Here is a 27304-nt window from a genome sequence, read left to right on the forward strand (position 1 = left end):
TCATGCTCGTATCATCTCTTTGCAATTTGCAAGGTAAATACACCAGTATAATATCCGTCGGTTAGTACGCTAGAAATTATCGGCGGAAAATACGCCGCATTATAATATAGGTTTATAGATTGATACGACATTAATAGCAGATAATGCGTTAGAAACTTACCGGCATAATATACGCCGGTAAATTTTGTCGTAATTTAACCGTCGAATAAAACGCCGGTTCGAACACCGTAATTTCCAACGATAGATTTCTGCCGAAAGCTCCGATGGTAATCACGAGTTTTCCTATATTGTTGACAATATTGCTAGTTTTGTACTTTCCCTTGCATGCAACCTAGGCAATACTACATCCTTTATATGTATTATTGACGTTTCAGATGCAACGACAAAGTCGATTTTACGAACAGGTGATGTTCGGTTAACATCATGCAATATTAGGTTTGTAGTTCAATGATTTTGGTCTCCTTCACTCAAATCGATCATGAGATGTTTCTCCTTGGGTAATTTTGATGTTTAGAGCTCAACGACAAAGTTCGTTTTGTAATCAGACATTGCTTAGGTATTTTTTTTTGTGTAGCATAGCATTCGCAAACAATCATGCTCATCATCAATTTCAATCGATTTGAGCATGAGTGATTCCCCTTTAGTAAATTGGATGCCCTTAATTCATTGATGCAATCCATTTTGCGTTTGGACCAATTTTGAGCGATTTTAAACAAGGTCAAGGCATTTCGATGCTCGCCACATATGACCTCGTATCTATCAGTCGTCATTCATGTCACTTTCGCTCGTACCAATTTTGGCATAAATATGAATGTCAACATAACTCACCCCCTTCCCCCATCTAAGTGCCCCATAACACTTTTAGATCCAACCAATGAAACGAGTGAGAAAACCATTGAGTTGTAATCTACATAGGATATGTTCTCAAGAAATAGTGTCAAACTCTTTAAACGCATCAATTTTGCATAGAATAGATGATCATTTTCTATAAAATTGAATTTAGAATGCATTGTTTTAGTCAAAATGGTGTTGTCATATGAAATTCTACCTTTAATAAACACATATTGACTTTGGTGAATAATGGAAGGCATGATAGATTGAATTCTAGAAGAAATATCTTTTATAATAATTTTGAAAATTGTATTGCAAAGGGATATGTTTGTAGTTTGTGATGTTTCCAGCATGAGTAGATTTAGTAATGAGAGCAATGCACATTGATTTGACTTTTTTTGAGATAGCTTTTTTTTTTAAATGTCTAATAGCAGCACAAACCTAAGGCCCAACTATATGCCAAGTGGGGAAGTAGAATGCAAAGGTGTAACCGTTTAGGGCTAGGTGAAGAATCTTTTGGTGCATAGAAGATTGCATTCTTAATCTCTCACAATCACAGATAGGAGCAATAAGGAGGGATAGGTTGTGAGGTAGGATTACATTGTTGGTTGTAATGAAATTATCAATACTGATGTTGAAGGATTAAACAGATGTATGAAATGGGAGATAGCAGCACAAGCAATATCAGATGAGTGAAAGGCTCCTTGATCCATAGAAATTTCTCAACTGACATTATAGTTTTTCCTCCTTTTGATTTTCTCAAATATAAATAAGAAAAATATGTGTTATTAGTGGCCTCACCCATATCTTTAGCCATGCCATTAAGAGAATGATTTAAAGCGTCAATGTTTAAGAGCTCAAAGCATCTAACTTGATAAGCTTTTAAATCTTTCAACTTCAAAGAGATGGAATATGGGGAAATTCTAATATTTTCCTTTAATGTGGTCTTTTAGCAACTTCACTTTAGAATATAGAGAATTGATAGGGTCATTGTTGTTATTTTTGCTATAGAAATTTGCGTAAAGAGCATGGACTAATAATTCTTAAATTGAGGTCTCTTATTGGTTTTGGGAATTTGTTGGGTGTGAATGATCAAACGAGAGTGATCAGAGCATATTGGGCTTTCAACTCTATAGTAGGAGAATGGAAAAGTGTAAGGTATCATTAACAAGCACCGAGTCTAATTTTATGCAAATTGGAGAGTTATTTAGGTTGTTAAACCATGTGAAATAAATACCAATAGAAGTCAAGTCTTCTAACGATGTATCAAAAATCATACTATTAAAGTCTCATATCTTATAGTTAGAGATCAGGTATGCCCCTCATTTTTCTCTTTATGGTGACTATAACAATTGAAGTCACCTATAATAGACCAAGGTTTGAATGTGGAGGCAACATCAAGCCTAATGTCTTTAAGAGCATTCTAAAGTTTTGCTCTTTCAGTGTGTAGGTTTGAAGCATAAACAATAGAGAGGAGAAAAGAAGTAGAGTCAACCAAAGAGAATTTCACCATGTTTTATTTGACAATTAGCATATTTTGCTTGAAAGTGAATAATGGAAGCATTCCACTTCAACCAGATTCTTCTTGAATTAGAAAAAGAAAAATTGTTACAACTTTCTTCATTTTAGAAGAGTTTATGGTTATGGAGAAACCAAATATCAAAAAGATGATAATCATTAGTTTTTTCCTCTAAAATGCATATAAAGATAAGCTTAAAAGACTAGATAAGACTTTTGTTGTTGAGGACTCTGTCAAACCTATTAAAATTTCTTACATTCCAAGAAGCAAATGATGGAGAGTTCATTGGAATTTTGGGTTATTGTTGGCCTTAGGGATGTTGGGAGGTTTCAAAGAACTAATTAGGTTTCTTGAGCTGATTTGAAAAGCTTTTGGTTAAGATCAGGGATGTGTTCTTATAAGAGTGAATAGTTATCAAGTACATACGAGAGGGAAAAAAATGTTGTGATTTATAGTAGGTTGCTAATGGGTGGCTAATGTTGGCGAGTTTTTTATAGAGGGTTTGAGTAGAAGGAAGGCTATATCATGAGGGGGTTGGCAACTGGCTTTAGTGGAAGGCTGTGTGATATGAGAGGTGTCAGTGTGATTTGTTATGCTGCTTGGAGATTTCATAGTTTGGTTCATAATTACGGAGGCCAAAAAAGGTGGTTGTTGGATATAGGTTTTTTACTTTTGCTTCAACCCCTGTGGTTGAAGGGAATAGGTGCATCGAAGGAGCCAAGAGGATAGAAGTTTTGAGGATGAACCATGGATCCATAGGTGGGGCTTGGAAAAGGTTTCCAATCATATTCTATAAAAGAGTTTGAGGTTTACCTCGGAGGAAAATAGGATTTTTTTTTTTTTTTTTATAGGAAAATGTGTAGTTTTATTGATTTGAACATAAACACATGCAATTGTTGGACAAGTTTTATCTATAGTTAAGGTATCTACAGTCAGTGGAGATCTAAGCTCATAATTTTAGAGATTCTTGCATGGTTCCAACAGCTTAAAGAGTCATCTTGTATTTGGATCTAGAGAGGGAGGGTGGATAACTCTTCTCTCTTATGTCTAAATTTTGGGGGACCTTTTTTTTGTAAGAAGAAAGGTTTGAAAAAGAAAAACCAATATCCCTTGCACCAAACCATTTCATAATCTTCAAGGGATTAGGAATTGAAAAGAAAAAAAACCTATCATTCGAATAGAAGAAAGGTAAAATACCATTCATATTCCGCATTTTTTTGTGGCGACGAGCAATGCCTCATGATAGGGCTACATGCCAATAACATATCCAACCAATGGAAGAACCCATTGATTGGACAACCAAACCCCCCCCCCCCCCCCCCCCCCCCCACTGAGAGAATGATATTATGTTGTGATAGTATGTTACTCATCAAAAATGTTGCAACCAACGAGCTTCTCACAAAGATAAGAGTTTTTTTAGTTTAGAAATGAGATTTAGGGGTTTGAATGAAGGGTAGGTTAAATGATTTGATTTGGTGGTTTTCAATTTGCTAACAATTGTACTGAGGGAATTCTAATGTTATGAGCAAGCCAGATTTAAGCACCTTTATGGAGGGTACTGGGGAGCTGCTTTTAAGAGGGCTTTCAAGGGATCATAAGAGGTGGAGTCCCTCCAACAAAGCCGGAGGAGGGGGCAACTCAGGTGCAACAAGGGTGAGGGCAGCTAGGGTTCTTAGAAGGCAGCCTCAACAAAAGCTTTAATATAAGTTATTGAAGTTATTAGGTACAAAATAAAATGTATAGAAAATTTTATTAATATGAATACAAAGCATCTTATATTATTCATGCTAACATTCATAATTGAGTCTAAACATATTCATAATTAATGTCATATCTCATGTGAAATAGAATTTTTATTAAAGATAATAATATAAGATCTTATACTTTTGGTGTCCTTATTATCAAAGGAGACGTTTGCTTTAAGTAAAAAAAAAAAAATTTAATATATGTTTATATTATAGGAAAAGATAATAAAGAAAAATATCTGAACAGAAATAAATACTGAAGAAAACTGATAACGCTGATAAAATTTCAAAAACTACAACACATAGAAACAGCCTTCGAGTCACTGAAAAAAGCTGCAAACTATCACCGCAAGCATATTATTACATAATAAAGTTCAATAAAATAAAGATAAATCAGGAAAGAAGGCTGTTTTCCAGACAGTTCAGAAATAGCCGTGTTCTTTGAAGATAAAGGTTTCAAAAGCTTAACTTCATAAGCTAAACCTTCCGGATCTGGATATTATGCGTGGACTGTGATCTCCATATGGGTTTTCTACCGCTCTGAACAAGAGCAACCTGCTCACCCTCCTTGACCATTCCTTGTTTCTGTATATTCAGAAGAAAACATGAAAGTTAGTGCAGTATAGCAAGTCTAATGTACGCAACAATGTCATCAAAGTAGGATGGAAATTGATGAAATAGAGAAAGTGTTTTTTTGTAAGCTTTTATAGAGCTTAATGGAGCACTAGACTGCATTTCAGCTTACGATTACACTAAGAGAAGCTAGTATAACTTTATTTGCATCCATCTTAAGTAGTGGTATTCAATTGATGGATAAATAGTTGCTATTTCACATGCTTTGCAGCTAAACAACAATCAATCAATAAGACTGACTTAAGCTTTATCCTAGAAGGTATTAAAGAAGCTCTAGCTTGAACAGAATATGCTCTGATTCTCAACGTAGAGGCTACAGATAGGCTCTAAATATAGGAGAAGGGCATGCGATCTTCAACTAAATATTACTAGCTTCACGAGTGAAATTATGTTTGTACTTGTTTTGTGCTTTCCTTATTTATAACTGGCATCATGCATATTTATTTGTAAGTAACTTTATGCCCTGCTTTCAAATAATTAAATATTTATGATTAATTTTAATCCTTAAGATAATGAATCAAACATAGTGAGCATCTAGTGCAAAAGACTTTGATACATCAATATATAGATTGAAAAAAAAAAATTAATAAAGCGTTACTTGCAAACTCCATGGTACCTACAACAGTAAATCATAAATTAAGGCTTTGTTTGGGACGTCTTTCTTGCTGCTTATTAAAGAACTTTTTAGTTCAATCATTAAATTTTTTTACTAGAAAGCGGGTTTAAGAAGTAACAAAAAGCCGTCCCCAACAAAACCTAAGTTATCAAAGGATAAATAGCCAACTTTTACCAGCTTTATGTAAGCTAAAGGAATAAGTGAAGTCACATGATTCAAGAAACCAAACTTAGCATCTGTCTTTTAGCATTGTGCTTTGAATAGAAGTTCCCATGGCTCGACAAACCAAACTATTAACATGACTGGTAGGTTTTAGCAGTCTTTCAGCATTTTATTTTTAATTTTGTAATTTCAATTAGCCTGAATAAACATTTCTTCAGCATCATTCGCCATTTTGCCTGACCATATAGTGTCAGTCTTGTTAAACATCCCCTTTCATTATTGTTAAGTACTTCACAGAGTGTTAACAATAAGACAAATCTTTTAGCACAGCTTCTAGTCATGATAACGTGGACCTTCCCCTTGTGCTTACTAGTCCTTATATAATAATTCTATATATCTAACTTATTGGTATATATTTTAGCAACTTCTTCATTGCCCATCAACCCCCATACATAATTATCTAATTACAAAATAAAATTTACTGTCAAGTATCCATAATATCTTTACCGCCTTCTTCGAATATTTCTCTATTTTAATCATGCAAATTAAGTCTAAATTTTAAGTCACCATCTATATACTTAATATTTTGTTATAGTAGATTCAATGTACTAAACCAATACTCCAATATATTGCTTTAGTATGCAAAATAGATAATATTTAATTAGCAAAATCAATCAAAAATATTCCTTTTCTTCATAGAAATAGAACTGTATTGGGTGAAAATGAGAGTAAATTGCTTGAGCAGAATCCCAAAGGTCCCAAAGGTCCTTCCTGTTAGCAACTATGATAAAGCTGTTGTAGATAAGCAAGCCAACTTATCACTCTGTTAGCTCCACTAACTACAGCAGGGAATCATTTCAGTAGGATACCACATTCCATAATAGTCACTTAGCCAATACCCTTCATCCTTCTGTAACTAACTTAACATAATATGTAAATGATCATTCTGAAACCGTAATGAACTGAAAAATACATTCTCCTGTATTGCATTTTCCCCTGTATTGCATTTTCCCTCTGTTCTTCTCTGTTTTCTCCTACTCACAGATTACTTCATGGTATCAGAGTTATAGTCTTAAGAGCCACGTTACTGCTCACATCAATGGCAGACAGCCATATTTCTTCATCTCCGCAAGCATCGTCAAATATTGCAACTACAAATGATTTCAGTATTCCAGCTCCATTAAAATTTCTTTTCTCAAACATCAAGCACGTTGTCAATATTCAACTTACCAATGACAATCATGCCATATGAAAGCTTAAAGTTGTCAAAATTTTTGCTGCAAATTGCTTTGATGGCTTTCTTTCAAGCTCTAAGACATGTCCTCCAAAACATCTCTCTTCCTCCACTGGTGACATTACACTCAATCCACATTATCAAATGTGACAGCTCACCAATCAAAATCTAGTTGTTGCATTATTTTCTACCATCTCACCTTGAATTCTCCAATATGTTCTAACCCTATAAACCACTCATGAAATCTGGGTCACATTTGAGAAATGGCTACAACCCACAAATCATTCAAGAGTAATTCAACTCAATAATGAACTTCATCACATTACCATGAAAGATATCACTGTCACTCAATACCTGGTGCAGATTAATTCATTGGTGGACAACATAGTAGCAGCCGGATTTCATATAGACACCAAGGACATTATCTTATACATTTTAAACGGATTGCCTTCAACCTACAATGCATTCAAGACTGTTATTCGCACATCCCTCACTCTTATTAGCTTGGATGATCTTTAATTATTCTCTTCTATGCAGTGAAGAAATAAATATCCATAACGATTACACTAAAGAAGTCATTATTCCTGCAGACTCAACAGCCCTTCATGCATTCAATGGCTCCTCCTATCGGGTTCATTCAGCTGATTCCTTCAGGTCAGGTCGTGGTCATTCCTTTGCAGCAAAATCCTCCTCACAAAGATACTTCAACTCTACCGGTTGTGCACCTCGCTTTTCTGCAACTCCCATAATTATCTGCCAAATTTGTGGCAATACTGGACACTCTACCATCAATTGTTGGCACCGAAGCAATCTCCAGTACACTCCAAGCAACTTCAACCCACCAAGTGGCCTCTTCACACCACAGCACTTTTCTCCTCCAACTGATTGGTACTTGGATTTGGGTGCTTCTTCCCACCTTACCTCCGATGCTACCCACTTACAACAACCTCAACAATATCATGGCACTGATAGTATCTCCATCAAGCGGTCAAGGTCTTCTTCCATTACCTCATACACCACGTAAGCTCTACCTCCAAAATCTACTTCATGTACCATCTCTCACCCACAAACCTTCTCTCCATTCACAAGCTTACAGCTAATAACAATTATTTTATTTTCTTTGATTTTTTTGGCTTCATCATAAAGGACAACTTGACCAACTAACCAATACTTAGTGGTCGAAGCCGTGACAACCTCTACTCCATTCCATCTCCGACAACTTCAACACTTCACACTTATCATCCTTCCACATCTCTCTGGCATGCATGGTTGGGACATCCATATCATCAGCTTCTTCAGACATTAGCTAGACGGAACTCTGCTATCTGTATTGCAAGTAATTCTTTTTTATGTAACTTTTGTAATGTGGCTAAAAGCCATAAAATATCACCTCCTCTCATCACCTCTTTTTATGTTACTCTTGTAATGTGGCTAAAAGTCCATGTTGTTAGAAGTCTACTGCAACTTGCTGGTGTGCGACACATGCAAAGTAGGTGGTTCATTGAACCTTAATCTCTAGCTTGCCTCTCGTATATAAAAAAGTTGCAGGTGACTATCTGTGCAAGTAAATAGTCTGAGACAAGCATCGAAGAGAGTAACCTATATAACAGCCTAGAAAAAACTAGTAAACCTAAGGAGCTTCTTAAAAAAAATAAAAACAGAAAAGAGATTTCCCAGTTTCCTCTTTGCACGACCAATTTTGTATGATTAGTAAACACAGGGAAGCAAATGTTTATAACACATAGCACCCAAATTTCAAGTATTTATTTACTAAAGAAATTGTGCTAAACATTTACTAAAAAAGAACTAATCCTATTCATTTTTTCAATAATTGAAAAAGGACCAAGGTTCCAGAATCGAAGTCCACAAAATTGATGGTTTACACTGCTATTTATGCGACCTTGAAATAAAATCAACCCAGAGGAGATAAAGAAGTCTGTAGCTTAAATCACCTGCAAGTAAGAAAGGGCCTCTGTGAATGTCTTCTCAGCATCTTCTGAAAATTGCAAATATATAGGGCAAATCCCTTGGTACAAGGCCAATCTCTGTCTCACTCTCTCCCTAAATGGCCAATGCATACCATTATCAGTACTTGTAATTTCAGAACTAGTTATGACAATGAAAAGCATGAGAGAATTTACTAAAATAAAATATCTTTTATGAATATTATCACACATTTAAAACCTAAAAAAGTTGGATACGCACTGATCAGTGAAAGCAAATATGGTGCCGCAAGGCCGATAATGGCTCAATAGAATTGCCATAAATCCACTTCTTGTGAAGACAACAATTGATGTTCCAAGAGTATTTGACATTATAGTTGCATGGTAAGCAAACATTTCACTTGTGTGATTCTACATAATAAAAAACAAAGTTTAGGTACACTATCATATGATGAGGAAAAACAAAGAAAGAAATCATTATAATGATGAAAAATAATAAAACAATTATACTTCCAACCTTGAAAGCCTGCCCAAGATTAGTTGGTTTTTCACCTCCAACTATAGTTGCTTCAGTCCTTAAAGCTACTGTATGCATGACCTTCACTGCTTTCAGTGGGTATCTACATGACAACAAAACCAGGTGTCAGTTTTGACAATCCCAATGACCAAAACTAAATTGATTTGACAGTAGTTATTTTTTTATAGTTTTCTTATCTCCATTCTTGAGCTATTAGATTCAGATAGAATGTCAAATATAACAGGATATTTAGGAGGATAAACACTCAGACAATGCTTCTTGGCGTTGAGATATTCATGCATAAAATTATCAGTTAAAGGGTGGTCATGTAAATACGTATTATGAACAGATTGACTGAAACTACATAAAAATAGAGATACATAGGCACAATTTCTTCTATGAAGATAGAAGGAAAAGCTTTAACCATCATAAAAGAAGCCAGAAAATTAGATCACAGGAGAGTTTTCTACACTAAAATAGCATTAAGAAAGCAAGAACAGAAATCTCTATATGATTTAAGAAGAAAAGTACGACACCTAAAATTAATTACTGAATGAAGTTTAATATTCAAAGGCTGTCTTTGAAATTTGTTATCTAGAAATGAAAGCATGCTGGAAATAGAATCAAGATTGCTATATGATATTCTCTCCATCAGGCATCACAAAAAATAAAATAAAAAAGTTGAAGATGTCAGCGTTTGTCTAAACGTTTCAATCTGACACAGGAAAAAGGCAGCAGGGTATATTATTAAGCAATGCAGGCTATCCAGACAATTATAATATTGAAGTGGATGGGGTAATAGATGATAACTATCTGCTGATGAAAACAAAGCAGTACGAAGAATAAATAATCTCCTATTTGATGGTATATAATAGTGGAATTCTCTGACAAAGCTGAAATTGAAATTGCCATACTTTCCATGAGCAGTTTCTCCAGAGAGCATCACAGCATCAGAACCTTCACGAACTGCAATGGCAATGTCCGATACTTCAGCCCGTGTAGGCGTTGGATGAACAATCATACTCTCCAGCATGTTCGTTGCCACAATAACAGCTTTTCCCATACTTCGGCAAATTCTAATAATCTCTTCCTGCAATTCAAGAATTTTAGAATTAAAATCTCATTGGGGGCATTTCTTCAAAAAAAAAATTTGGGTAAAATAGAATTCTAATCTACCCAAATTGACATGTTTCAGCTTTAATTTTTGGGTAAACAATAATGGTCCACAAACCAAGGTAAAATTTAAATCCACGGAATAATAGGTTTCAAAACAATGGCACGACAAGCTTAAGTTTATAAGCAACTCCCCGTTTCATGCCCTCTTAGAACTCAAGCCACCATAATATGTAAAAGGGTTCAATCACTAAATTTTCAAGTCAAGACAATCCAAACTCAAATAAAAACCAGCTTTTAACATCCCAAGTTAAAAAATCTGAAATTTTTGCCTTCCCATGATGAGTCAAATCAATGTCATGTGGTTACTTGCACTCAAGCAAGTCATTCAAGCCATTTTAGAAAGAATCCCATGTTGCCCATTTTCCCAAAAAGACAAATCCTACACACAACCACCATAATGTCTCAATGACTATCCATGTCCTTAAAAGCTCCATAGCCCAAAAAACAAGCCAATGGTCATATATTCGTACATAAATTGATCAACTTCGTTGCATGCACCTACATCTTTTGAAATTTAGAAAAACTTCTATAAAACTCAAAAAATTATAAAATGTAGTGAATAGCGTATTCTCCATTAGCTCTACCAATAGTAAAACTTCCTCTATTCAACACTCGAAATTCAAATTTTCTCTAATTTTTTATTTTATAAGTTTGCTAAACATTTCAAAGTTCGTATGAGAGCTTCCCCTCACCAAACTATGCCAAAGTTGACTGCAAAAAAATTATTTCTGGGGTTGTGGAGCTTCTAACGACTAGGAGAGAAGCCACCTCGCACCTATACCCACCTCTAATAAAATTTTCAAACAAAAATTCCATCTTCTCAAAATCTAGGTTTTTATAAAATCATCAAAAAACCAATACACCTAATCTTTTAACCAAATTTATGAAAATCTCAAGCCCAAATTTCATCAGGTCAAAATCTAAACTTTCTAAAATTAGCAAAACAGCACTTCCTATATTCTTCACCCAAACAGCATGAAGATCCATCATCCTTTCAGGATGAGGCTAAATATACTATCAGTCTATCACTCTATATTGAATACCATATTTTCCATTGCAACAAGATCCACATAATTGACTACCCAATGTTATATAAAATACTTATAATTTTACTGGCCCCCTACTCCTCAAAGATGAGGTCAAAATATAACTTCAAGACAAGCCAAAACTAACAGCTCCAAAATGAATGGAAACTATAACCCCACTCCCAATCTCCACCATATCAAATCTGTCTCACTATATTAAATGCTTCTAAATCAAATGTTCCCCCTTCAATCATCCATGACAAGGTTAAGCTACTCTTTCAATATGAGATTATACTAAAATTTCAATCAAATAACTCATCATCAATCTTAGTTAGATCTAATATCAACAACAAAAGGTGATTTTTGCCCTTGATTGGATATAAGATCAATGGCATGACTTAGGGCCGTGTGTGAATCAAACTAAGCCAAGTATTAAGTTGTTTAAGCCATGGTTTAAAATTGCGCAATATGAGGCCCGCCTTTGCGCAATTCCAGTAAAAAAAGCCTCGAGTTTTTTTATGAGTCTTGCGCCTCAACTTGGTTAAGGCCCGCCTCACCTCACTGGCTTGAGGCTTACGCCTCACGCTATATATATTAAAACTTACATAAATCTTAAAGTAAATGCCTGACATTGGACTCTATAGGAGAGGAGGAAGGGGAGAGAGCAGTTCACCATAATGCCCCTTAGTGATGACAGTGCTGATGACTTGATTGAGTTCTTATCTGATATGTCTTGCTATGCTTATTTTTGGAAATTGAATTATAAGTTAATGAAAGAATACTAGGATTTGGAAAAGATAGAATTTTGAATTGAACTATATTTCATGTTGTCTTATTGTTGAGATATTTTGATTTCACTTCATATCTTATGCTTTTTTTTATGTTTTATTTATTCACTCATTAGTATATAAAAATTTATTATTTTATGTTTACGTAATCTTTTGATTTTGAGGCTTACGCCTTGAGGCTTACGCCTCGCCTCAAGAACAAAAAATGCATCAATACCCGAATACGCAATTTTAAACATTGGTTCAAGCTCATTTATTTATCTTTTTATCGAGCTCAAGCCGAGCTGTTCAAACTTATTATTTTAATTCTTATCGATTTTTAATAAATGCTAATAATATAAACAATTAAAGTTGAAAGACGTGAGACTTATAAGTCAAGCAATCTTGCTAAAGAATTCTTGGGCATAGAGATTAATGATTTCTAACATTGGATTGATGTCTATATATTTAGATTGCAATTTTGTGCCTCACCTTTACCCGCCAACCTCTTGTAGGGACTTTTTTCTTTTTTTATATAATTAGCTTTAATTTATTTTCATTATAGTATATAAATATATTATATATATATATATATTATATATATAATTATATATATATATATACATACTTCCAAACTTTGTACAAAATCAAGCAAAAAAATTCAAATTAATTTTTTCATAATTCTACTTTCCTACAATTAGACTTACTAGTAAAAATAAATTTATTGATACTTTTTTTATCAAAATTGACAATAAATAACTAAACATTATTTATAATGTATTATGAATTAAAAAAATAGATATTTAATCTATCCATCTACACATTTGTTCAGTATTCTCATTATCAATTGTTCTATAAAAATAAAATTAGCTTTCTAATAGATCCATCAGGTTATTTATTTAATATTTTTATACCAAACATTAATAAAAAAAAAATTGATTTTTAAAATATCCATCTAGTTGTTTAATCAACATTTCATCATATGTATACTTCTACTCATATAAATAACATTTGAAGTTCATAAAATATATGAAAATTGATTTAATAATAAAAAATAAATTATGAAAAAATAGCTAAATCATCATCAAATGAGTATTTAATCGAGCTCATAGTGAGCAATTCGTTAACAAATGAGTATGTTCATAAATGTAAAAGAACAAGCGAGCCGCTATCCAAGCTTATTCATTTATATGTAGAGATTTAAAATGTGTTTGAGCTTAATCAGTTATCTAAATAAATAGGCATAAAAGAGATTTGCCTTAGAAATTATCGGTCTTTTCATCAAAAGCACCATTCTTATAGTCCTAGGCATTAAGTGATCTTCAACCCTAATTGAATCTAAAATCAATGGCATGAGGCAATCTTCAACCAAAATAAAAATTAAATAAAAAATTAAATAAAAAATTAAAAAATGAGGCAATCTTCAACCACAGCCAAATACAAGATCAGTGGTACGAGAGAGCATAAACCCATATCAGATCAATGATATGAGAATGCTCTTCAACATGACCAAGATACAAGATCAACAAAATAAGGTTATTTTCTACCAATTAGTAAAGTGCTAGATAACGAAAGAAGCAAAATGAAGAAAATCATTTTTTCATTAGATTTTTTTTTCTTTAATCTTCCCTTTCATTCTTATTCTTCTCTACAGGAACCAACAGAATTAACAACTTCCCATCTTACAGAGGACAAGCAGCAACAACAACAACATTAAGCCTTTATCCCACTACAGAGGACAAACACAGATAAAAAATAAACATTTTCACCACCACTCCCTAATCCATCCAGAGCAAAGACAACATAATCCTCTCCATTCAAGTACTGGAGGATTTATTGAGATTATGTGTTTTGGATTTCAAAGGTAGCTGGGAATATTACATACCATTGATAGAATTTGCCTACAACAACAGTTACCAATCCAATATACAAATGGCACCATATGAAGCACTTTATAGTAGAAAATACAGAACCCCCTTAACTTGGGTTGAGGTAGGAGAAAGACAGTTAATGGGTCCAGAACTGGTGGAGGAAGCAATAGAGAAAATCAGATTAATTAGAGACAAATTAAAAGCTGCTCAGGACTGCCAGCAAAAGTATTATGACCCCAAGCACAGAGCAGTAGAGTTTGAAGTGGGTGACTTTGTATTCTTGAAGGTTAAGCCTATGAAGGGTACAGCTAGATTTGGTAAGGGAGGCAAATTGAGTCCTAGGTTTATTGAACCTTTTGAAATTGTTTAAAGAATTGGAAAAGTTGCTTATAGACTTGCTCTTCCAGCTGACATGTCAGATATACATAACGTTTTTCATGTGTCACTGCTAAGGAAATGGGTTACAGATGCCCATCAACGAATCTTACATGATGATATTGAGCTACAGAAGAATCTGACTTATACGGAAGCACCCGAAAGAATACTATATTTTGATAGTAAACAGCTCAGAAATCGTCAGATTCCTTATGTTAAAGTAAAATGGAAATACATATCAGAAAAAGAGGCAGCATGGGAGAGAGAAGAAGATATTAAACTTAAGTTTCCTCAATTATTTGACAACAACTAAGACACTGAATTTCGAGGACGAAATTTACAACAGGGGTGAATTGTAATACTCTCAAAATATTTAAAATAATGTAAGCTTCAATTTCCTCTAACTTCCTCTAAATGTTAGCTTATTTTTATATACATTCCACTTTAATTCCAAGCATTTTTGACATATAGAAGTATATGTAAATTAACAAACTAATTGTTTAATTGATCGTGTTTAGTTACAGTTAATGGTTTAAATGACAGCTAGATTAAAGGCTAAGTATTAGTAAATTATTTAATGGTATGTACTTCAATTACTGTAGCAATTCCACTCAATTACTGTAGCAATTCCACTTAAATCGGCATGCATGAAGCTGATGGAAATCCTAGGGCTGGGAATGGTTGAGAAGGTTTAGTGGAATTTTAAGTGTTAATATCATTTTAATAGTGTGATTTATTCTGTGGAGACATTAGCTTCTTTTCCCCACCCGTCCCTCCTTCGACATCGAAAGCCAGCTTCAAGCTGAGTAGCGGGAGCCACTTGTTGAGGCTGCTGCTGTGAGATGCTTTGAAGGAAGATTTTAGAGAATAAATTTCTAAAATCTAGTTGCTGGAATTCAATAAAATGCTGAAGCTGGTTGTGCGGAAGAGTGGTGAAAACTGATGCAGGCTAAGTTGATGGAACTGGTTACTCTTTGGGTTGAAGAAAAAGGTAAGGAGGGAAAATGAAGAAAGGAGGCTTAGGAGAAGAGAGGTCACATTGGGGTGAATGAAGAGAAACTTTTTTGAGATTGTATATAAGAGGAAAGGAGGCAATGGTACTTTAGGAGAACGAATTGACCCGACTTTCCTAGAGAACGAGGTGAGATACTCAAACAAGGTTATAAGAATTAATAAATGTTTTATTATTGCACTTCATCTTGATTATGTTTATGACCACATGTATTTTAATTTATTTTAGTTATTTTGTATGGATATGATCGTATATGTATGAAATTGTTTATGTAAAGGGTAATCTTTAGCAATGTTAATGATTTCGTAAGCATAAAAGGGTAAACATTCATAAACTAATGAATGAGCATAAAGCGCAACTAAAGCGCAGCTAAAGTGGAACTAAAGCGCAGCTAAAGGGCAACCAAAAGGCAGCTAAAGCGCAACTATGTCATCAAAAGCATATGTCATTAGGGCTAAAAGGATGACTATATGAAAAGTGAAATAAGTTATATATGGGGGATAGGCCCGCACAAGTAAAGGCGAAAGACCTGATGAGGTATGCCTACACTCTTAATTCTAGAAGTTGAGAAATTTGACTCAACCCTGAATGAGAGAACAGCTTCCATTCTAAAAAGTTGGGAAGTTAGACCCAACCTTGAATTGGAAAGTTGAAATTGTGCAAAAGCTTATAACCATTATATAACTTATTTAAACATGTGGAATAGTTTTTGAAAGATAAATAATACTGCTAGGCACTTTCAGGCTTAATATGGCATTTCAATATGTATTTAACTATGTTAGCATTGTTAAGCATTTCTTATTTGTTTATTATTATTTTTTATACATTGCTTGTGTATTTCATTAAGCCATAGCTCATTTGCAGTGGTTATACTGCAGGTAAGGGAAAGGAGCACGTAGGGCACTAGGCGAGAAAGAGGTGACCGTTCTTTTTTTTTGTAAATATATTTTGGTGTACAAAGAGATCTTAGAGGAGATCTGAAGGATAGTTGTATAAACCTTTTGGAATGTAAGTAAATTTCAAAAGATTTAGTAGAGCTCTGTATTTGTTTTAATTATGTCCAATGTTCAGTAAAGTACATTATATGCTTCTATTATGATGTTCGGAGTTGATAGGTTGACATGTTAGGAGAGCCTAATTAGATTTCTTTCCTTCTCTATTATACTTTAATTTGTTTGTTAGAGAGTAGGCCAAACTGGGGTGTGATAGAAATTGGTATCATAGCCTAATTAAAATCAAATGGAAGCATAATCGGATTTAGGTCAAGAGGTAGGATGAAATACTATGAATCTGATATATACAGAGCTATAGGTTGAATCAAATTTTAATAGAAATATGCATGACATTTTAGTACAATAACACATGTACATAACATGCTTAATAAATGCTTATATAAATAATCTATATGCATACAGATAAATATGTCTGAGGAGTTACCAGAAAGAATGACTGGACAGTCTTCCAGGCCAGATACGGAAACAGGAATGCATGAGAAAATAAGTCTAAAGTGTTTTAAGATATTGTGCTTTTGATCTCACAAGTGGTAGATAAAATGGCATCTATGGAGAAATCTTCTACCAGCAGTGGACCCAGATCTGAAAGTGACAGTGAAGTGGATCGACATTTAAAATTATTTCAGACTTTTAAACCGCCAGCATTTAAGGGTATAGATGATCCAACAGTGGCTGATGACTGGTTGTTAAAGATCGGAAAGATTCTAGATGGTATGATAGGTCCTGAAAACAGAAAGGTACCATTGGCTACATTTGTGCTAGGAGAAGCAAAAAGATGGTGGCAAGCACAACATAGAGAAAATTTTGGACAGATGGCTCTCACCAGTATACATTGGGACGATTTTGTAAGGGTATTCAGAGACTGGTTTATTCCTCCTTCAGCCAGACTGGCTCTGCAAGACGAATTCTTCAATCTTACTCATGGTTCTAAGACAGTTACGCGATATGAAACTGAGTTCACATCTTTGTCCCGATATGCGCCACACTATGTCAGCACTCAGGAGGAGAAGTGTCACAGATTTTTGAGAGGCCTGAGGGATCAGCTACGACTTACATTGGCACCTTTTGATATCAGTGAATTCTCAGTCTTAGTGTAGAGAGCCAAGAGAATTGAAAATGAGTTGAATTTTTCTAAGCATAGTCTGGAGCAGCAACCAATAAGCAAAAGGAAGATATTCGAAAGGGGTGATCGATTCAAAAATAAGAAGCCAAAGTTTGATGATAAACAAAAGCAGAGTCAGTTTGAAAAACCTTTAAGTGAGCAGTGTAGGAAGCGACATTTTGGTCAGTGTTTGGTGGGATCTAGAAGATGTTTTAGATGTGGTGAGACGGGTCATCGCAAGGTGGATTGCCCTAAAGAAAGAAAACTCAATGTCAAGCCACAGGGATATCAGGGGTATCAAGAGCAGACACAACATAAGAGATATCTGGAAGGCAATCAGACAGGAAAAACTCAATTTCAAGGAAGGCCAACAGTACAAGGAATATCACCAGTTCAACTTAAAGGAGAAGCATCAGATGTTAAAGGCAATCAACCTGTGAAGGCTAGAGTGTTTGCTATTACACCCCAAGAAGCTAAAGATTCAGAGGAGGTAGTGACAGATATACTTTTGATTTCTAACAAGTTTGGCAGAGTTCTTTTTAATTCTGGTGCATCTCATTCGTTTATATCTGAAGAATTCTGCTCTGATTTATTTGTTGAGACTGCATGTTTTACGCCTACCTTATCTGTTATGATGCCAATGGGGGATAGTTTGCCTGCTAATAGGATGTGCCTTATAAATTTGAATATTCATGGTTACAAATTTCCAACACAATTGATTAGAGTGCATATTAAAATGTTTGACATCATCTTGGGAATGAATCGGTTAGTTAAACATTTCGCTACTATTGAATGCTGGAAGAAAATAATACAATTTAATTTACCAAATGTGAAAACCTTTTATTTCCCCGGTGAGAAGAATACAACTTCCTCTCTTGTGAATGCATTAAAGATGGGTAAATATTTAAGGAAGGGTGAGTTAGTATTCTTAGCCAAAATGGAGGTCTTAAATAAAGATGTTCAAGCTTTACAGAATGTTCCAGTTGTCCCTGAATTTTCAGATGTATTTCCTGAAGAGCTACCTGGATTACCACCTGAAAGAGAAGTTGAATTTGGTATAGAATTACAACCAGGAACATCAACAATTTACAAATCTCCTTATAGGATGGCCCCAAAAGAATTACAGGAGCTAAAAACTTAGTTACAAGAATTGATGGATAAAGGATTTATCAGGGCTAGTCATTCCCCTTGGAGTGCACCTGTACTTTTTGTTAAGAAGAAAGATGGATTCATGAGAATGTGCATTGACTATAAAGAGCTGAACAAAGTGATAATCAAGAACAAATATCCACTACCCTGCATAGATGACTTGTTTGATCAATTAGCCGGTGCCACGGTATTTTCCAGAATTGAATTAAGATCAGGATATCATCAAGTGAGGAAGATGTCAGTAAGACGGCTTTTGGGGCCAGGTATGGTCACTTTGAGTTTAGAGTTATGCCTTTTGGGTTGACAAATGCTCCTGCCATCTTCATGAATATGATGAATTGGATTTTTAAAGACTATATAGATAAGTTTGTGATAATTTTCATTGATGACATTTTGGTATACTTAAAGACTGACAAAGTGCATGCTGAATATTTAAGAATAGTTTTGGAGACACTGAGGAAAAATAGATTGTATGCAAAATATTCAAAATGTGAGTTTTTGTTGAGAAGTATTTCTTTCTTGGGGCATATTATTAGTGGTGAAGGGATTTCTGTAGACCCAAAGAAAGTAAAAGCAATTATAGAATGGCCAACACCAAAGAATGTTACAGAGTTCGTAGTTTTCTTAGATTAGCACGATATTACAGAAGATTTGTTAAAGGATTTTCACAGATTGCTATGCCTTTGTCCAAACTATTGAGGAAGGAGTTAAAATTTGAATGGATAACTGAATGTGAGAAAAGCTTTCAAGCATTGAAAGAGCATCTGATGACAGCCCCAGTTTTGACACTTCCCTCAGGAATAGAAGGATTTCAGATTTACAGTGATGCATCATCTTTGAAGGGCTTGGGATGTGTTCTAATGCAAAATAGAAAGGTGATTGCTTATGCATCTCGAAAGTTGAAGCCCCATGAAAGAAATTATCACACTCATGATTTGGAGCTTAGCTGCAGTGGTATTTGCTTTGAAGATTTGGAGACATTATCTATATGGGATAAGATATGAAATTTTCACTGATCATCAGAGTCTAAAATACATATTTTTGCAGAAAGAATTAAACTTGCGACAAAGAAGATGGTTAGAACTCATCAAATATTATGATTTGGATATCCAATATTGTTCAGGAAAAGTCAATATTGTAGCTGATGCTTTGAGTCGTAAGTCTACAGGCATGATAAACTGGATGATTACTCAAGAGGTTCAATTGATCAAGGAAATGGAAAATTTGCAATTGGGGGTTAGAGACTCCAAAAATGTGAAATATTTATATCAGATGACAGTAAAGTCCACTTTAACAGATCGTATCAAAGAAGGTCAAAAGCTCAGCAGTGAATCTTCAAAATTGATAGAGCATATCCAGTCAGGGAAAAGACCTGATCTTTCTGTTGATGTTGATGGAAGCATTAGGCAGAAATCTCAGTTGTGGGTACCCAATGATCAGGAGTTGAGAAGAAAAATTTTACAAGAAGCTCGTCATTCTGGCTATACAATTCATCCGGACAGTACCAAGATGTATAAAGACTTGAAAGTAATATTCTGGTGGCCGACTATGAAGAAAGATGTTGCTGATTATGTAGCTAAGTGTGAAGCATGTCAAATTGTGAAAGCTGAACATCAAAGACCTAGTGGATTACTGCAATCACTACCTATCCATGAGTGGGAGTGGGGAGAAATTGCAATGGATTTTGTCATGGGATTTCCCCGATCTAAATAAGGACATGACAGCATTTTGGTGATTATTGATAGACTAACAAAATCAGCTCACTTTTTGCCTATTAAGCAAACTGATTCAGTAGACAAATTAGCACGACCGCACGACTATATGTGAAGGAAATTGTCAGATTATATGGTATTCCAAAAGTCATTATCTCATATAGAAATGGTCGATTGACTTCCAAACTATGGAAGAGTATTCGTGAAAGCTTGGGTACAAATTTGCATTTCAGTAAAGCTTTTCATCCTTAGTCTGATGGTCAATCTGAAAGAACCATTCAAGTACTGGAGGATTTATTGAGATTATGTGTTTTGGATTTCAAAGGTAGCTGGAAATATTACATACCATTGATAGAATTTGCCTACATTAACAGTTACCAATCCAGTATACAAATGGCACCATATGAAGCACTTTATAGTAGAAAATGCAGAACCCCCTTAACTTGGGTTGAGGTAGGAGAAAGATAGTTAATGGGTCCAGAACTGGTGGAGGAAGCAATAGAGAAAATCAGATTAATTAGAGACAAATTAAAAGCTGCTCAGGACTGCCAGCAAAAGTATTATAACCCCAAGCACAGAGCAGTAAAGTTTGAAGTGGGTGACTTTGTATTCTATTACCCTGCCCTAAGTATTAGTAAATTATTTAATGGTATGTACTTCAATTACTGTAGCAATTCCACTCAATTACTATAGCAATTCCACTTAAACCAGCAAGCATGAAGCTGATGGAAATCCTAGGGCTAGGAATGGCTGAGAAGGTTTAGTAGAATTAGAAGTGTTAATATCATTTTAATTGTGTGATTTATTCTGTGGAGACATTAGCTTCTTTTCCCCACCCGTCCCTCCTTGGACATCAGAAGCCAACTTCAAGCTGAGTAGCGGGAGCCACTTGTTGAGGCTACTGCTGTGAGATGCTTTGAAGGAAGATTTTAGATAATAAATTTCTGAAATCTAGTTGTTGGAATTCAGTAAAATACTGAAGCTGGTTGTGCAGAATAGTGGTGAAAACTAATGCAGGCTAAGTTGATGGAACTGGTTACTCTTTGGGTTGAAGAAAAAGGTAAGGAGGAAAAATGAAGAAAGGAGGCCATTATAGGAAAATCGTGAATTACCGACGGATTTTCCGGCATAAAATTCTGAATCTTCAGGCAGATTTTAAAAATTTTTGGCGAATTTCCGATGAAAATGATTTCGATGGTAACTCGAGCGTCGGTAAATTGTACCGCCGAAAACAATCAGCTGGAAAATATTTTCCGGCGGACAAGGTTCGCCGGAAAATTTTAACGACTGTCCAGCGGAAATTCTCTGCAGGAATAACTAAAAAAAATTTAAAAAAAAAAATTCACTTGTAGCCTAGCCCGCTTTGCCAAAGCAAACTAGCCCCGCCACAGGTGGCTCGGCCAGCTCAAGTAGGTGCATGCCACAAGCACAAGCCCGCCCGCATACCTAACCAAACCCACGCATGGCCAGCCTGGCATTGCCCCGCCCGCGCTGGATCCGCCTGTGACTGCCATGGGATTCGAAGTGTGTATATATACTTATACATGCACTCAACCACTATGTTGAATATAAAAATCTGTCAAAAGGTTTGAAATCAATAATTAATTAAAATAAATTAATTATTAATATTTAATTAAATGAGTTATAAAAGTAGTTATCATTTAAATTGCAAAAAAAAAATTTACAGAAATTACTAAAATCTGCCGGAAACAAATCCGTCAGAAAGTCTGCCGGAAAAGTTGCAAAAAATTTGTCGGAAATATTTCATTGTAATCCGTCGGAAAATCCGCCGGAAATGCGTGATTTTTCTGTAGTAGGCTTAGGAGAAGAGAGGTCACATTGGGGTAAATTAAGAGAAACTTCTTTGAGATTGTATATAAGAGGAAAGGAAGCAAGGATACTTTAGGAGAACGAATTGACCTGGCTTCCCTAGAGAACGAGATGAGATACCCAAACAAGGTTATAAGAATTAATAAATGTTTTATTATTGCACTTCATCTTGATTATGTTTATGACCGCATGTATTTTAATTTATTTTAGTTATTTTGTATGGATATGGTCGTATATGTATGAAATTGTTTATATAAAGGATAATCTTTAGCAATGTTAATGATTTCATAAGCATAAAAGGGTAAACATTAATAAACTAGTGAATGAGCATAAAGCGCAACTAAAGCGCAACTAAAACGCAGCTAAAGCGCAACTAAAGCGCAGCTAAAGCGCAGCTAAAGTGCAACTAAAGCGCAGCTAAAGTGCAACTAAAGCGCAGCTAAAGGGCAGCTAAAGCGCAGCTAAAGGGCAATCAAAGGGCAGCTAAAATGCAATAATGTCATCAAAAGCATATGTCATTAGGGCTAAATAGGATGATTATATGAAAAGTGAAATAAGTTATATATGGGGGATAGGCCCACACAAGTAAAGGCGAAAGACCTGATGAGGTAAGCCTACACTCTTAATTTTAGAAGTTGAGAAATTTGACTCAACCCTGAATGAGAGAATAGCTTCCATTCTAAAAAGTTGGGAAGTTAGACTCAACCTTGAATTGGAAAGTTGAAATGGTGCAAAAGCTTATAGTCATTATATAACTTATTTAAAGATATGGAATAGTTTTGGCAAGATAAATAATACTGCTAGGCACTTTCAGGCTCAATATGACATTTCAATATGTGCTTAATTATGTTAGCATATTAAGCATTTCTTATTTGTTTATTATTATTTTTTATACATTGTTTGTGTATTTCATTGAGTCATAGCTCTTTTGCAATGGTTATACTGCAGATAAGGGAAAGGAGCACGTAGGGCACTAGGCGAGAAAGAGGTGACCATTCTTTTTTTTTTGTGTAAATATGTTATGTTGTACAAAGAGATTTTAGAGGAGATCTGAAGGATAGTTGTATAAACCTTTTGGTATATAAGTAAATTTCAAAAAATTTAGTAGAGCTCTGTACTTGTTTTAATTATGTTCAATGTTCAGCAAAATACATTATATGCTTCCATTATGATGTTCGGAGTTAATAGGTTAACATGTTAGGAGAGCCTAATTAGATTTCTTTCCTTCTCTGTTATACTCTAGTTTATTTGTTAGAGAGTAGGCCAAACTGGGGTGTGACAAAGGAGAAGCTCGCAAGCTTTCCTAGACGAAGAGGAAGCACGGAACAAACTCGCAAGCTTTTCCAAAGAAGGAAGAAAAAACCCTCAGGTTTTTAGTCTCCAAAAATACCACATTATAACATACATTTTATTCATACAAAACACCTTTTATTTATAGGGGAAAGAGGGCATCCAAACAGCCACCATAACCCCCATTTAAACCAATTAAAAGCATGAAATAAAAGGCCAAACATTTAGTCCAACATAGCACCCAAACAGTCACATAGAAACCCAAAAAGGCATCCAAGGAGGAACCAAAACAACAGCCAAAGGGAGCTAGAACAGCACCCGAAAAGGCCATAGAAACCAGGTAAAATCATCCCACGGGACAGCAACCAGGGAGGAAACCGAAGGGGCTGCACATGAACCGGACCAGCATCTAGGCAGGGAACTGAATGGGCACAAAGGGGACTGGAACCAGCAGCCAGCAAGGGAGAAAGCAGCCACGGGAAACAGCACAGGAAAAAACCGAGGAGACACAAAGAAGGGGAAAAGGAAAAGGCAGCCAAGGGGAGAAGAGCCAAGGAGGAGAAAACCAAAGAGCTAAAGCAAGGGGGATTGAACCAAATAATGACACTTTATGAGCTGAATAAGTAGAAGAAGCTCATTAATGAGCTGGCTTTAGTAGAAACTTACAAAAATCAAAACCCAACTTGTTTTGTACCCCCCCTAGCCTACATCAATTCTCCTCCGGTTGAAAATAATCATTTCCCGATGAGATTGCTTTAGATTTATCCCGTGGAGAAGAAGGAGCCGTATCTAGCTCTTGAATCTTCGCCGCATACTTTTGTTCAATCAATTCCATTTCTTGATTAAATTCAGCGCAAAGTACCTGAGTTCTTTTTTTGAATTTCTCGTCACATAAGTACATCCATCTTCGTATCTTGTAAAGTTCATTTTGAATAGGGTCTGTAGAATCTCCATCTGTCAGAACCCATATGTCCATTGGAGTTTCGAATGTAGGATCGACTGGTTGATTTTCTTCCACGACTAACTCAATTTTTTTGTGATTTTCCATTTTTTCTAAACACTTAAGAAAAGACACAAAACAACCTAGGAAGACTAACAAACCTAGGCTCTGATACCAAATTGATGCATGCAAAAATTAGGAGAAAGCCTAATTTTTGCAAGCAAAAACAAAGACTTCCTAGACAGGTATAAAATTACATAAAATACTCAAAAAAGACAAAATACAATAATTAAACCAAAAAGAACTTCACTTTTATAATAGAAAGACAACTTTTGACGCAAACACAAACATAAACATACATCTAAACTTGCATTCTTTGATTGATTGAGCAGAAATATACAATTGGAGTGATCACTTGCGGAGAGAAGAAGGAGATAAGAAGCCAAGATGAAATAGAGGAGAAGCTCGCAAGCTTTCCTAGACGAAGAGGAAGCATGGGAATAAGCTCGCAAGCTTTTCCAAAGAAGGAAGAAAAAACCCTCAGGTTTTTAGTCTCCAAAAATACCACATTATAACATCCTTTTTATTCATACAAAACACCTTTTATTTATAGGGGAAAGAGGGCATCCAAGCAGCCACCATAACCCCCATTTAAACCAAGCGAAACATTCAGTCCAGCACAGCATCCAAACAGTCACATAGAAATCCAAAAAGGCAGCCAAGGAGGAACCAAAACAGCAGTCAAACGGAGCTAGAACAGCACCCGAAAAGGCCACATAAAATCGGGTAAAAGCAGCCCACGGGACAGCAACCAAGGAGGAAACCGAAGGGGCTGCACAGGAACCGGACCAGCATCCAGGCAGGGAACCGAAGGGGCATAAAGGAGACTGAAACCAGCAGCCAGCAAGGGAGAAAGAGCAGCCACGGGAAACAGCACAGGAAGAAACTGAGGAGACACAAAGAAGGAGAAAAGGAAAAGGCAGCCAAGGGGAGAAGAGCCAAGGAGAGGAAAACGAAAGAGCTAAAGCAAGGGGGATTAAACCAAATAATGACACTTTATGAGCTGAATAAGTAGAAGAAGCTCATTAATCAGCTGGCTTTAGTAGAAACTTACAAAAATTAAAACCCAACTTGTTTTGACCCCCCCTAGCCTACATCAATTCTTCTTCGGTTGAAAATACTCAATCTCCCGATGAGGTTGCTTTAGATTTATCCCGTGGAGGCGGCGTATCTAGCTCTTGAATCTTTGCACATACTTTAGTTCAATCAATTCCATTTCTTGATTAAATTCAGCGCGAAGTACTTGAGTTCTTTTTTTGAATTTCTCATCACAAAAGTACATCCATCTTCGTATCTTATAAAGTTCATTTTGAATAGGGTCTGTTGAATCTCCATCTGTCGGAACTCATCTGTCCATTGGAGTTTCAAATGTAGGATCGACTGGTTGATTTTCTTCCACGATTAACTCAATTTTTCTGTGATTTTCCATTTTTTCTAAACACTTAAGAAAAGACACGAAACAACCTAGGAAGACTCACAAACCTCGGCTTTGATACCAAATTGATGCATTCAAAAATTAGGAGAAAGCCTAATTTTTGCAAACAAAAAAACAAAGACTTCCGAGATAAGTAGAAAATTATATAAAATACTCAAAAAAGACAAAATACAACAATTAAACCAAAAACAACTTCACTTTTATAATAGAAAAACACTTATAACTTTTGACACAAACAGAAACATAAACATACACCTAAACTTTCATTCTTTGATTGATTGAGAAGAAAGATACAATTGGAGTGGTCACTTGCAGAAAGAAGGAGATAAGAAGTCGAGACGAAAGGGAGGAGAAGCTCGTAAGCTTTCCTAAACGAAGAGGAAGCACGGAACAAGCTCGCAAGCTTTTCCAAATAAGGAAGAAAAAACCCTCAGGTTTTTAGTCTCCAAAAATACCACATATTATAACATCCTTTTTATTCATATAAAACACCTTTTATTTATAGGGGAAAGAGGGCAGCCAAACAGCCACCATAACCCGCATTTAAACAAATTAAAAGCATGAAATAGAAGGCCAAACATTCAGTCCAGCACAACATCCAAATAGTCACATAGAAACCCAAAAAGGCAGCCGAGGAGGAACCAAAACAATAGCCAAAGGGAGCTAGAACAACACCCGAAAGACCACAGAAAACCGGGTAAAAGCAGCCCATGGGATAGCAACTAGGGAGGAAACCGAAGGGGCTGCACAGGAACCGAACCAACAGCCAGGCAGGGAACCGAAGGGGCACAAAGGGGACTGGAACCAGTAGCCAACAAGGGAGAAAGAGCAGCCACAAGAAACAGCATAAAAGGAAACCGAGGAGACACAAAAAAGGGGAAAAGGAAAAGGCAGCCAAGAGGAGAAGAGCGAAGGAGGGGAAAACCAAAGAGCCAAAACAAGGGGGATTGAACCAAATAATGACACTTTATGAGCCGAATAAGTAGAAGAAGCTCATTAATGAATTTAGTAGAAACTTACAAAAATTAAAACCCAACTTGTTTTGACCCCCCCCCAGCCTACATAACTTGCCTTTAATAGTTAACTCGTTTAAGTGATTGGATTAACTAGCTAATGCAATATTAATATAATTGACCCAGTAATTAAATTTACGTATTCAATTAATCATAGAATAATTTTTAGTGGTTAACACTGAATAAAGTTGCATAACATTAAAGTAGCATGTATGCCTGAAAACTCTGGGAGTTATATAAGAGAGTTTTAAATATAAAATAACAATACCATAAAAATTAAACTGTATTAGAAAACCAGCATGTATGCATTAATGTTAAATAAACAAGAATCTAG

General features: G+C 35.4%; 1 protein-coding gene across 1 annotated transcript in view; it reads right to left on the bottom strand.

Moving 5' to 3' along the window:
* Positions 1-4349: 4349 nt before the first annotated feature.
* LOC110112059 (plastidial pyruvate kinase 2) overlaps positions 4350-27304 on the bottom strand; it is a 31238-nt gene continuing 8283 nt past the window's right edge. The window contains exons 8-12 of the mRNA XM_020844141.2: positions 10115-10290; positions 9201-9303; positions 8946-9094; positions 8693-8801; positions 4350-4680 (exon numbers count right to left, since the gene is read on the bottom strand). Of these exons, the coding sequence (XP_020699800.1) occupies positions 4573-4680; positions 8693-8801; positions 8946-9094; positions 9201-9303; positions 10115-10290 (645 nt within the window). The 3' untranslated portion in view covers positions 4350-4572. The remainder of the gene's footprint in view (positions 4681-8692; positions 8802-8945; positions 9095-9200; positions 9304-10114; positions 10291-27304) is intronic.

Source organism: Dendrobium catenatum, unplaced genomic scaffold, assembly GCF_001605985.2.
Source record: "Dendrobium catenatum unplaced genomic scaffold, ASM160598v2 fragScaff_scaffold_114, whole genome shotgun sequence".
NCBI classification, from domain to species: domain Eukaryota; kingdom Viridiplantae; phylum Streptophyta; class Magnoliopsida; order Asparagales; family Orchidaceae; genus Dendrobium; species Dendrobium catenatum.